This window comes from Anser cygnoides, chromosome 1 (assembly GCF_040182565.1).
Source record: "Anser cygnoides isolate HZ-2024a breed goose chromosome 1, Taihu_goose_T2T_genome, whole genome shotgun sequence".
Lineage (NCBI taxonomy): Eukaryota > Metazoa > Chordata > Aves > Anseriformes > Anatidae > Anser > Anser cygnoides.
Window position 1 is genome coordinate 24,684,732 of NC_089873.1, and position 13,976 is coordinate 24,698,707.

The 13,976-nt window shown below is 37.4% G+C and overlaps 1 protein-coding gene across 11 annotated transcripts in view; it reads left to right on the forward strand.

Annotated features, from left to right (window-relative positions):
• The window catches only part of CADPS2 (calcium dependent secretion activator 2), a 311,398-nt gene that overhangs the window by 254,011 nt on the left and 43,411 nt on the right, over nucleotides 1–13,976 (forward strand). For 6 of the 11 annotated variants that reach the window (XR_010828792.1, XM_066990733.1, XM_066990701.1 and 3 more), the window contains 4 exons: nucleotides 4,293–4,434; nucleotides 4,570–4,689; nucleotides 11,630–11,785; nucleotides 13,388–13,535. Coding sequence is in view for 10 of the 11 variants with exons in the window: in XM_066990733.1 (XP_066846834.1) it covers nucleotides 4,293–4,434; nucleotides 4,570–4,689; nucleotides 11,630–11,785; nucleotides 13,388–13,535 (566 nt within the window). In the remaining variant the exon portion in view is untranslated. The remainder of the gene's footprint in view (nucleotides 1–4,292; nucleotides 4,435–4,569; nucleotides 4,690–11,629; nucleotides 11,786–13,387; nucleotides 13,536–13,976) is intronic. The other 5 variants (XM_066990721.1, XM_048065652.2, XM_048065654.2 and 2 more) reach the window with 2 other exon arrangements.

A 13,976-nucleotide genomic window follows, 5' to 3' on the forward strand; every position in this document is an offset into this window, starting at 1 on the left:
TCTTTTCTCAGATCAGGGACTTAGGATTTTTGCTCAGTCCTGTTAGGAGCTACTTTGAAATTATAACCTCCCTTCAGTTTAGAGCTGCATGTTTTGGTTACAAGTACTGCAAGCTAACTCAAACTGCATAACGGCTTACCAGAATATGCAACAATCTGGCTGGATGGTAGTTTAAGGCGCGCGCGCACACACACACACACACACAAGGCAATAGGCTGTTTGTGTCCATTTGTCTTGTAAAGATGAAATTCTTTGCAGTTTCATTGCCAAAGTTCTGAGAGGGATGGAAAATTTTACTCCTTAAGTAAATTTACAGCTTGCCTACGTATTGTCACTTTAAAATGCACTTTCAATGGCAAAATACATATCAATTAGTATATAAGCTGAGACACTTGCAATTTTTCCCAGAATTTAAGTTACTGATTAACAAATGCTCTGTGGAAGCAGAATGAACTATAAACAAGAAATACATGGAAATACCATCTTTCTTCTTTCGGGGTATTGGATGACTTTCAACTGCTATAAATAGAACATGGAGCTCCAAGGAAACCTCTTTCTTGAAATTTACTATTTTTAACTTGGATTTAAAAATGTGCCAGGAAATCCAAGTCTTGCCTTCCTGAGAATCCTATAGACTGTCTGCCAAAGTGCTAATTTTGCCACTAGTAGAGAGACTTGTGATAACCAGTGTCATTCTTCCCTTCCCTTGATTCTGCAGAAGCTCTTGAGGACAGCTTACTAAGCTGACTCCAGGGTAACTCCCAAGCTTTGCGTAAAATGAAAACAAGCCCCAAAGCTTCTGAGGTACATCAGAAAAGTAGATTCTTTTCCTCCTGTTAACAGGAGAAACCTAATTCCAGTGCTGCACCATTACGCTATACTTTTCGCCTCTGGTCTTCTCATGTCATGTTTTAATATATTTCAGCCACCTAATAAATAAAGGTTGAATAATATTATACTGTATTTCAAGATTTTTTTTTTCTGTGGGATGTTTCTGTTCCTGCAATACATTTTCCATTGATTCTGTGTACACGTTACCTTGCCCTGGCATAGGCTTTCATTTTGTTGTTGTTTGTGTGAATATGAGATGGCTCATATGAAGAGCATGTGGGGCATCTATATTGACAAGACAATGGAGAATTAAGCTACATAGCTTTGAAGACAAGTGGTAGTTGAGGGATTTGAAGTGTGGCATTTCCTCAAGGATCTCTTGTTTCCTATCTGCTTTGATGCACAGGTGGTACCTTTTGGTAAGATCAATTCTAATCATAGGGTAGAGTGCCATGAGTCTGATGATGATACTCAGCTCTGTCACTTACCCCTGCACTCTGAGTTTTTTTCCTTGCCCTGCAGTAATCCTTGACAAAGATCGCCAGATGGGTAAATTGGATCTGCCATGTCCTCAACCCTAGGAAAACAGAATGCTCACAGAGTTGCTGATCCGCAACAGCGCTTGTGTGTGTGTGCCCACATACAGAGGGATCAACTTGGAGGCACAGTCAAAGGAGGCGGCTTGGCATCAGTTTAGATAGTTTCATTTCCCTGTAAAGATTGATGTTAGGAAAATGATTCAGCTTTCTAAGTTGAACAGCTTTTATTGCCTGTGACTTCTTTAAATTTCATTCTGACTTCTGAATAACAAGAATTGCCCTCCTGCCCATGAGGCTCTATTACTGTAATTCCCTGAGTAGGTCTGGTAGCAGAGCATTTCAGCGGTGTGTTCAGAAAACAGTAAACTACAAGCTCATCCCTTCAAGTAGCTGTGATTGCCTGATTAATGCCAGCGCTGAACTGATTCGCTATAAAGCAGCAATATTGACTTAATTGACACGGTTGTATTCTTCTTGTTGTTTTTAAGCTCAAAGTAGCCTTGAAAAAGCAGCCTTATATGTAGCTTGCTACTAGCCACCTTTTGTTTCTCAAAGGCAGTGCTCATCCACTGTTTACTGTGAAACGCAGCATGTGGGCAAGCTTCCATGTCTTTCTGTTAATATCCAAATTCTTCTAGGTTGTTGTTATTGTTGGTCACAGATGCTGCAATTTTAAGATATATAAATATAAGAAAATAAAAATAACACTGTTTGGAGTGCCTGACACACAATTAATTATGCCAGAACTAGCTAGTTAGCAAGTAGTTCTATGAGCAGTGTAAATAATGGAGCATGTTTGTAATGGACCCATAGGTGCTCTCTAGGGTGGATTCTCAGGTGTTTAATAAGAGACAAGCTTATGCTGCTGCCTTTTTCTCAGTGGAAACCCTAATAATCTCTGTCTGCTACATAGCTGCCTGTTTTCATGAAACTTCATATTCTGGAGATCTCCACCCCCATGTCTAATATGGTTGAAATTAGCTAAAAATATTGAAATTCTTAGCAAGAGAGAGGCAGGTGGCCAAATGCAGAGGGAGTTTATCTTACCAATCTTCTCTCTTTAGGTAAAATTGATTAATACATAATTTCCCATCATTGCAAGGATATTTTAAAGAAAACAGCCCTTGGCTTCATTTTTAAAAATCATAATTAAAAAAAAAAAAAAAATAGCGTCCAGACATGCTGAATGTTGATGTTGTGTTTCCTTGCAATGCAGGTAGCAATGGGGAACTGAAACTTGATGGCATGTTTTCTCGATAGTTTCCATCTCTCCCAGATTTAGACTGTGGTGAACATCATTCATAAATGGAAGATAAAGGAGTTTCTGGAAGTTGCAGAAATTATTTTTATATGTTATACATGGAGTTGTACTAGTGGTAGAACAAGAAGGTTTTATAGATTCCTGAGATGTATTCCCTGGTTATGAGCCCCGTGATCTAGCCTTTTAATTCATAGGAAGTGGAGGAAGCCTTCTCAAAATGCAGTTGAGGAACCCCTCCATGCCAAATGAGAAGTCTGGCAGCAGGAATAGGTTGGAGGAGAAACACAGAAGCCATAAAGGAAGGATACAAATGCCTTCCCTAGAGACAGTAGCTGCTCCCATTGCCTTTCCATTTGAAAAGTTTGGTGTCTTGAGACATAAAGCGTGAGTGCACCCAAGCCTGAAGCACACTGAGCTGAAGATAAAGCTGAAGGAAGGCACAAGATAATTTAAAACAACAGAAAAAGTGTGGGAGAAAATAAGGGCTACCAACACCATGAAAATGTCTCCCTGTGGCTCAGCTTGCCTACATGACACATGGGAATATCCTTATGGGTCCTAATAATAGTACTAGATTCAAGGGTGAACACAGACATTCAAAACATGAAACTGATATACTGCCTTGGTGCAGTAGGACATAGATGCAATGAGGGTAAGGCTTTGTTAAAGAGCATTTTAAGGGCTATCAGGATGAACAGTGGAGATGGCAAACTTATTTTTAGGTTTAGAGCCTCTTCAGTTTACACTGTGCATACCGTTTTTCATGCAGTAAATCCCATCTGTGAAGCAGGTAATTTTCTACTTCTTGTAGTAGCTTTACTTCTCTTGAGAAATGCTTCATGCTTATAGAATCCCCCACCAGTCATCTCTGTTTCTTTCAAAAAGCAAGAGAAAACCTCTAACAGTGTTATATGTCATCAGCTTCCCTAAGCATTTTAAGCAACTAGTTTTCAGCATTTCCTTTAAATAGTTGGTGTGCTTTAAATAGTGGTGGGCTCTGGCATGCTGAACAGGCCTTGAGATACATAGGCATACTGAGACACGTTGCATGTAGGTACGGGCAGTGATTCAGGACTTCGCTGGTTCCTGAGGGCACAGAGCAAATGTGTAAACTGTTCTTAATCCCCCAAACACTCTTATGTCACATATTGCCTTTTTCCTGTAAGCTCTTTGAAGGAAAGGCCGTATATCTTTATATTTTCGCACATAGCATATTGAAGCTGGGATGGTTTATTGTAACCTCTGTTATCCTTGACATAAGGAGAATAAAAATAATTGAATTATATTCAAATACTTTTTTTTTCTTTTCTCTTGGTTCTGTCTTGTTGTCTAAGTGTTGAACAAAATTTCTAAGGCTTATATTTAGTGAAGTGTATTTTAAGAAGATGAAAAAGTGTTCTGGCTCGATAAAACAGTTAGGTATGTGCCTGGTTTTCATAACAGTGACATTGAAAAATGTGCTGCAGAGCCTTCATGAAGAACTTTTTTTTTTTATATATGTTTTATGAACAGTGCTTCCTACGCAAGCTGTGTGACACTATATGTACTTGTTCTTAAAGTGCTTTTACGTTCTAAAACATTTTAAGAGATATTCTTTCCTATAGGAAAATAAATTAGGGGAAGGCGTGACATTTTTGTTTGTGTTTTGTTTCTTTTTAAAGCATTTTTGTGCAATGGAAAGTTTCACAAGCACTTGCAAGAAATTTTTGTTCCCATGGTCATCCGCTACATTGATCTCATGGAATCATCAATTGCCCAGTCCATTCACAGAGGTCTTGAACAAGAATCGTGGCAACCTGTCAAGTAAGTGCTTTCTACGACATCTGTACAAAACACCTGCTTTGTATATAGCTTTCTCTCTAATCAGGTGTTCTCCCCCATTGTCCTCTAAATATTCTATTTTTTTATTGTATTCCTACATTGTTTATTTCTTCACAGGAGCATCAGCAACAGTCTTCCTAATGTAGCTCTTCCAAAAGTGCCAAGTTTGCCTCTTAATCTTCCACAAATGCCTAGCTTTACTACACCAACCTGGATGACTTCTATGTATGACTCCACGTGTGTATTCTTCAATAACCTTCTGACTGTATGTCAGCTCTGCATGGCCTTGCTAGTGTTCTGTGCAGCTGTATTTGGATTGCATGGTGTTTATGATACCTTAGTTGGAAATTATTGTTTCTTGGGAGTGAGCCAAGCATGGACTGTTAGTTAGTTGTGCTTTCTAGTGCATTAAAATGTAGCAGTCTTAAACTTGATAACTTACAAAATCAACTTGGCAAAGGTCTGTCGTAGTAGTGTTTTATACCCTAAGCAACTTAACTACTCTTCTCAATTAATAAGCAGTTTGGAACTTTTTGAATACTTTATTTTAGATCATAAAGTGAGGCAGCCTGTCATATTCTTGCTTGGGTTTGATTAACTCATGGTATGTATAAATTGGTTCTGAAAACATTTATAGAATAAATATCCATACTACAGGGAAATAGTAAAGGTTAATCAGTACCCAGAACATAAGTATATCTATTTATTCATCTATTTCAAATATATATATGTATTTTATTTTTTTTCCCGGCACTTGTGTTCTTTTCTTTAGAGAGAGGGAGGGGGAGAGAGAGAGCAGACATGCCATGCCCTGTTCTGCAGGAGTGCTTCCATAGTTACAGGCCAGAATTCTCTGTGTGTGGACACATTCCTATATATTTGAGGAAGGCTCAAGAAGAACATTGTTTTAGCTCAAGTTGTATTATAATATGAATGTGAATGACTTCAACAAACATATATTTAACACACAAAGCCTGATAATATAATTTCATTAAAACTATTGTTTTCGCAAGTTTTGTGACGGAGTTAGACACTCCTAAGAAGCACTCAGATCCATTACTGTGAGAGTTGATAGTTTGTGCTCTGCCAGATGTCTGGCAGTTGTCTGTTGAGTATTATGATTGTTTTACTGTTGCTAATTCCTCTAAAAGTTGAAAAAACCCTTTTAATCCTTGCCTTTGGTGCCTTTTGTGTTTCCTATAAATAATTCTAGATTTCTCCTGATGTGCTTATGCAAGTCATTTCAGTTTTGAGTACAAACTATTTGGTCTTCTGCTACTCTTTCTAACTGACCTTTGTCTAGTTATTCCTGCCCTTTCAAGGGTTACTTGTTTTTGTTTTTGTTTTTTAAGAATAGCTTTCAGAGTTGTTATAACTCTAGATGTGGTCTTCTTACAGTCTGTATTCTAGCAGCCCCAGTAATTAATATGTATGTAATAATAAGTATAATAGTAATTAATAAATAATAAGTATGGAGTCTGGTTGGAGGATTATACTGGTAGATCTCTTCTAAATTAAGGCTTTGGTGTAGTAATAAATACCTAGACAATATTGTGAAAATCAGAGTGCCATGAAACTCAGCCATTGGCACCTCCCCCTTGCACATCTTCTAGAATTAAGGTACGTGGTGTATATGGGAAAGTATGAATAACATCATAAACTAACTGGTGAGGTTTTGAAAGCATTAGTGAGCACTGAGGTTCACGTGAGCTGCAAGCACTTGCAGTAGCTCTGCAGCTTCTCAGGAGAAGTGGGGACGAGTGCTGTTCCAGGTGTGGGGTCTGCACATGGCCTCCGAAAGGCCATCATCCCCTTTCAGCTGCCCCTTGAAGCATGCCAGAAGAAAAGGTCTGCCAAGGCACTGGATCTGTTGTAGGCAACTCTTCACCTTCTTTTTCCCCAGAAGTAGAGCCTTGAAGTTCTATTTTAGGAAGGAGGTGTACATTTACTTTCAAGATTTTAGGTAGTATTAAGTTATCTTTGTAATACTGTGGAATTCAGGTAGTATTTTAAGAATCAGCATACCTGCATCCGACTGAAGAGCCAGGAAACGTCTCAAAATGGCCATATATTTTATTTGAATCAAAAAACAAAACCAGTTTGAGTGAAGGCATTGTAAACCAGTTGTTCTTCCTCCCAAGCTAATGAGTTTCTTCCTTCCTGCTGGTTACAGAGTCTCAGATTCCAGCGTTGGAAGTGTGATTTTTTTTTCGTTATTACATGAAAGAACGTAGTAGTGTTTATTTCCCTACTGCTCCCACCCAAGTCTTTTCAGGAAAAACAGAGCTCCCTCTTTCTAGTTCAATTCTCCAATGGGAAGTAACCAAGTTCCTGTTCTCTAACCCGTTTCCTGTGAGCTTTCCCTTTCATTATGAGGAACACCCACCTTAAATAGGCTAGGGTTGTGTATTGTACAGAGTCAATGGAAGCACCTAAATTCATGAGCCAGGGATCTCCTTTGTCAGTGGTTGCAGGTGGCTCCAACTGACACCACCAAGTCCTTCTCTGCCCGTCCACTGTGCTCCCTCCTCCAGGCCTCACGGCTGAAGCTTTGGCAAGAAGATGACTAAGTATGTCACTATACTGTTCTAGACTTCTCTCTCTTTGAAAGTGATGATTTTAGCCAGTTAATCATTATTAAATTGAATTACACAATGAAGAATTACAGGCAAGAAAACTGAGACAAAAAAAGTCTGCAAGTAAACTGAGTTATTTTTAAATGTTTGCTAAGTCTCATGTCTATTGCAGTTGTAGTAGAGGAGTTTTCATATTCTCCAAGCTTTACTAATATATAAGCCTTGGTATATGATTATGAGTTTGTATTCCTAGGAGCTCTTAAGTCCACACTCTCAAGTCTGTTCATATTCAACAGAGCTGATACCATGCCTAAGAAATTTTGCTGAATAGAAAGACATGAAAATATATAGTTAGGCATTTCTTTGTGTGTATTATTGATAAATGTTACAATATTTTCCTCTGTATCACTTAAAAATTGCTCAAATCCTTTTGAACATTACTAGAGAATATTGTTTATCACTTTTAGTTAACTTTTTTTTTTTCCTTAATCATATGTTTTGCAGCAGGAAATTTGTACTTAAGAAGATCATTACTTCATTGCCAGTTGTTTTAGCTTAATGTTTTATTATTGGGCATTGGAAAGAGATGAAAAGAGGAAAGTGTTCTGTGTAGTCGTCTGTTTTTCTTGATTGGTCTCTGGAGAGGATAACTCACAGGACACCTTGGCTAGACGTACAGTGCACTGTGAATTGCTGTTGCATTTGGCTAAAGATAATCTCCTAAAAGTCTGAATATTCTGTAAAAGTTTCTAATTAAACAGAATGAGGCATTTCTTAATTATTCATTAATTCAAATACATTACTTTAAATTGTACTTCTGTTCCATTTCATTATTTTAAATTTCGTTTCTCTACTTCTTCTGGACCTGGCTTTTAAATTAGATTTGTGGGTGATTTTAATTCTTTAGGTTTCATTTGTATATTACTATTATTTTCAGTGCAGGCGTGGCATAGATTCACTGACTAAAAATATAGTAAGTACGGACCTGAGGTTATCTGTTGATATCTTATGCCAGCATAGAGCATCAGGTTCAGTGAATCTTGAGGCTGGAGAAACATTGGATAAGATACATGCTTGCAGCAGGACACTCCTGTCTCTTCTACCAGCCAGAGCACACAGATCCAAAGGAAATGTTCTTCCTGCTATGGCCCAGCTGTATTGAGTGGCAGAGGGAGCAGTCACAATGCTCTGACTGTCACACACAAAGATGTGGTCTGAATATGAGCTCTCTTGCTGGACCTCTCTGTGTGTTTGTGCATGCTGAATAAGTCATTGGGGCACATTTCAGCACTGTTTTGGGGGGTTACATCTGTAGTGCCACATTTGTTCCTGTCATAGTGCTTGCCTGTGGGAAAGTGGAAGGTGGCAATCGTTAGTGTTTTTAGGGATGGGTAGTTAAAAATATAGCCATAAGTAAGACTGACAGAGTAGTGAAACTTAGCTGAGGTGGTCCCTTCCGGTGGAATATGGAGTTTTGAATTCAAGGCAAGTATAGCAAGCTCCTATTGAGCATTCTGGTAGATGAATGAATGCTATGGGCCATATTTAATTTCTTCCAAAATAGCTTCATTTAAGAAGAAAGAAGAATTAAGAAAAATGTTTTGTTCGCGTAAGCCTGAAATTGCCTCAGTCTTGAACTAAGTAGGAGGAAATGAGAGGTAGCTGACTCTAATGTCTTTGAGGGACCACACACAAGCTGGTACTTGCTGTGACAAAGCTCTACTCCAGTCTTTCCCCTCACCTACTGATGAAAAGTAGAGAGTTGGTGCAATTGCCATTGATTCTGTAATTACTGAAAATCCTTTTCTGTTGAAAGAATTCTCAGTTGACTTTCTGAGCCTTGAATATACATATTCATGGGAGGTAGTAGAGCTGGAGCTCTGAAACTGTGGGCTCATAAAGAACGTAGAACTGGTGCCATGTTTTGTAATACTCCCCACAAAACACAAACGGGTTATAATTCAGTAATAAACTTAAAAATATATAATTGCAATAATTCATAAAATCGCCATCATTGAGGCATGTGTTGACAATTAATATTATTTGCAATGCTTTTACACAAGAAGGCCCAGAAAAAAAAAATCTTAAAGTCCAAACAAAGCAAGTATCTGGTACAAACAGCAGTAACAAGTTGTTTGAAATCACTGTTCTCTGCAGCAGCAAGCAAACAAATTGGATATTTGTGCCTAGATGTGTGAACTAGGAAAGAATAGTTTATGCTGTAGCACTTCATTTTCCTTCCCCATCTGTTTAGTATAATACAGTAGTCAAATTCAAATGTCATTGGACGATGCTGAATAAAAAATTGAAGAATGGAACATCAAAATCCTGTGAGAAGAGAATGAATGAATTAGTGGTTCTGACAGAATGAATTAGTGTTTCATGAACCTGTGTCTATTACCACATTTATTATAATTTGAAACTTTACTTGGTAGTATAATAAAACCAAATTAAGTGGCTACCAGGGAGTGAACGTGCATAAGAATACATTGATGTTATTGAGAGCACATGAGTCCTCCTGAGTCTTAAAGAATTTCATTTGGAATTCCATTAGGATAAAAAGAAGAAATTATGGAGGGATAAAAAATGATAAAATTGTATGATTTGGTGATGAAAAAGAGTAGTTCTGTTTCTTGAGAAAGTATGCTTTGTTTTCTGGAAAATGTGCTCTTATCAACTGTAATATCGACTGGCATTGCCCCCAGTTCTGTCACTATATAATTCATCTTCTTTTACCCCATCTGTCTCAAAAATTGACTCCACCATTTTCAAATCAAATATTGCACATAATATAGCATCTACAGCTTTACTCACTGACGGTGTACAAAGCAGATATAATGAAATCTTCAGTATTTGATGTCATGTAACTTAAGAAACAGTCCAACAGAATTGTAGACTTTTTGAGGAGTTTTGGTGGTTTGTTATTGATATTTCTTAATTAAACATTGTGGTGTATAAAAGCATTCCCCACTCAGCTCTAACCTTAACAGGTAACATCCCTGTGCATATTGTAATCTTAGCTGTCTCCTGGGCCTTTTTCCTGTTTCTGCTGCTTTCTTTCAGGAGGACAGTACAATGTAAAATTAGCAATTACTGTTAAAAATAAGTGGGGAAAATACACATGGTAATATGCAAGGCCTGTTTGAAACTGTGGAATAGTTCACTTCCTGTGCATAGTGAAGACATCAAAACATACGACATTTAAGTCAGTCGCTTGGGCCCAACCTTTTCCTTAGGCTGGTATCAGTGCTCCCAGCTTCTCCCTGGCTCCCCTCTCCTCCTGGCCTGGCTGTCCTTTGTGGCACTGAGACAGCACAGCAGAAGACATCGATGGCTCTGAAGTAGTGGTAGCATGAAGACGGAGGGGAAAAGGGATGACTGTGTGGATCTGGAAGATGGTGGGGTGCTGTAGGACCAAAGTAGTGCTCCTGCTGCATCCCTGCCACCTCTCCTAAGCCCTGAGCGTGTGCAGTGCTTCAGGCCTTGCTTCACATTACTACTTGCTGTCACGGCTTGCCTAGTGTGGCCTGGTGTTAGTGCTGCTGAGATATTAGAGGTCTTTTCTGCTTTTCATTTTGATTGCTTATTTTTTAACCTGACTCTCCCCAGTCCTCAGCACTCTCAGCGCTCACTGTCTCCTTCCATGAGAGCTGTGGTCACTTTACGCTTCGGCAATTGTGTTCTTTTGCCATGAGGTGGAAGAAAGAAAATTACAGTCGTGATACATTTAAGCTATTTGAATCTGAATTAAGACTGCCAGGCACTTATTGTTGTTTGTGTCACTAATATCCTGGAATGCTGTTCTGTGTAGTATTGTGACTCCCTAAGGCTTTAAAATACAAGACATCGTGAGAATATTAGTTAATTCACATTGACAGTGGAAGTGTAACCGTACTTACTGCTAAGATTATCCTTAAGTTCCCGTGTTTTACAAGTAAATGTCTCAAAATTTAGCGCTTGGTTCAGGGCAGAAGAAGAACTTGAGAACATGGACGATCTGAGGTGATACAGAGCCATATTAATCCCCTGTTTTGTTTGTGCACAAATTTCTTTGAATGGTTTCTGTTCTCTCTTTTTTTTTTTTTTTCCACTGAGATCTGATGTTATTCACTCTGTTTAAATTAATGAGTATTTATCAAGGGACTGTTTGTCTGGGTATTTTTTCTATGATATTACTACTAGTGTCCTCATTTCTCTGGTAGGTTTATTTACCTGAGTTATGAAAGGAAGAAAACGTATGCAAAATCTTAACCATTTTAAAAGGTCCTAACAAATTAATATTCATTTATCCTTAATTTTTCCAGTCTTGATCTGAAATTTGGGCTACATCATTTCTCCATGTTCCCCATCATCCCACCTAGCCTCCCTTAACCTGCCATATTTCTCATCTTAAAGTTGGAATTATTTTAAATTTCCCATTACCATTTTTACATCCTCAGAATAAGAGCAACTGTATGATGAGATACAGTGAAATGAAGGAGGAAGATGGGGTGGTGATAAGTAAATCTTATTGTCCTAGATAATTTTGTGACAAATGGGATAGACACCCATACATTTATCTTCTGTCTCTTGGGGATTTTGTTTTGTTTTGTTTCTTATAGAAATGGCTCAGCTACATCAGAAGATCTTTTTTGGAAACTGGATGCTCTACAGATGTTTGTTTTTGATCTTCACTGGCCAGAACCAGAATTTGCCCACCATTTAGAACAGAGACTTAAACTCATGGCAACTGACATGATAGAAGCCTGCGTTAAAAGGTACAGTTGAAATGACCAATTGAAAATGGGGAGAGATTTGAAAATTAACGTAGGAACAGATATACTGGTGCACAGATGTGCATCAGTACCAGAATCCTGTTTCCTACAATGATCAGTAGCAGACGTATAGCAAAAGATCATAGAAATCAGGGCAAGTAGAAGGGAATCATGACATTTATTTCCCAGTACATGACAACCAGCAATTTGACAAAATCTGCAAAACAGCAAGGAGAATTTCTGCATATGTGAGCGGTCCCTTGGAAGTCAATGAATCACATCTTGTTTCCATTCCATATTTTTGGCAAATGCTAACAAATTTCAGAATTCTCTGAAAAAAATATATATATACATTTCAATTCTCCATTATTATGTTAGTCTTTACTTTCAGTTAATGATACTAGTTCATTTACCATTTTAGAGTACTACCTCTAAGAAAGATATTGAAAACTAAAGAGGATACAGCATTTCATATAAGAAAGGAAGAGCATCTATGAACCATCCAACTAAAACTAAGTTTTATATCGTTAAGTGTCAGGAAATTATACAGAAAACATAATGTTGTTTTTGTTTTGTTTTGTTTGTTTGTTTGTTTTCTTAACCTGCATGTTATAATTGTGGGTATATTCTCCTAAGTTAATCATAGGTGATCTGAAAAGATCTCTGCCATAGTTTTCAGTAAATGTCATTGAATTTAGAATAAATATCTGTACGTATGGAAAATTTACAGAGATCTCTTATTAGGTGCCTCAGAAGCCATGATTCCACATACATAGAGAAAATTTAGTCCAAACACATGAAAATACTGGTTGAGAACAAATAAAATAAGAGAATGAGGAAAAAGTAAAAAAAAAAAAAAAAATGTTTGTAGACAATTCAACATTGTCAAACAGAAAATTTAGAACACTGATATGGAGGGCTAAAGAAAAAGAAAACCTTTGATACAGGAATACCTGTTCCCATTTTGTAAAATACTGTGTCAATTTCTGCTATGCACATTTACAAATAAGGGTGGAAATAAAACATTTTTATATTTATGTATTCTGAACTATTAGTATTTATTTTATTGACATTACTCCTTAGTTGTACTGCTGTGAGAAGAATAGTTTTTTTTGTATTATGAATCTCATGGCATATCTTGTGTTTCAATATAAATATTCATATTTGCTTAATAATAAACTCCTTCGATGAGATTCCCTTTTCTAATAAAGGAGGATTTTTGAATTATATTTCTTAGAAGCAAGTACTTGTTATGGTAAACTACATTTTAACATAGAAGAGATGGAAAATGTTGGGTATTTTCATTGCTTTAAATCATTCTTAGTCACCATACAAGGAAGCATATTGTTGTCTAGTAGGCAAGAAGATAATACTTTTATTATTCAAATGCATTAGCTGAAGCAGTGAAGAACCTTGAGATTACCATCAATACAATTGTTTATTGAATGGGTGGATATTCTGCATTTACAGAATTTCATTTCTAAAATCTCCTCACGTGCATGTATATCGTTAAGTCAACATGTTTAGTAAGGTTTATACATTTCTGTAATGGTTGTTCAAAATTCTCAGAGAGACTCATTTTATGAATCATGTTTTAATTAACAGAACAAGAATTGCATTTGAACTCAAGCTGCAAAAGACAAACAAATCAACAGACTTGCGTATTCCTTCTTCTCTGTGTACAATGTTTAATGTCTTAGTTGATGCCAAAAAACAGACAGCTAAACTCTGCATTCTGGATGGAGGGCAAGAGGTAAGTGAAATTTTGTATGCTTAATTCCTATGTTCAGTTAATCCAAAATGTCTCGCTCCATGGACTGTCTTTAGTGGATTAATTTCAAATTAACTGAAAGGTGTCATGTAGCGCTCTGTACAAGAGCTTGCATAGACTGCTCCTTAGAAGCATCACTCAAGACATTACCCCTCATCCTCCACCAGAGAAGACACAGAGTGCGTCCGTAATTTATTTGCTGTGACCTGTAAGTCTGTAGACAGTCAGAGGATTTCTTGATTCACAGCCACTCTGGGAATTTCTCTTGAGTTACAGCAGATCATCAGCCCTCTTCAGGACTCTTTTGTAATAGTAAAATAGAGCCAAAACATTGTCCTTTGCAGCCAGGTTTTAACTGAGTAAGATTTGTTTTAATTGGCTCATACACTTAGCATTCATGTCTGTGAACACGCTGAAAATAGA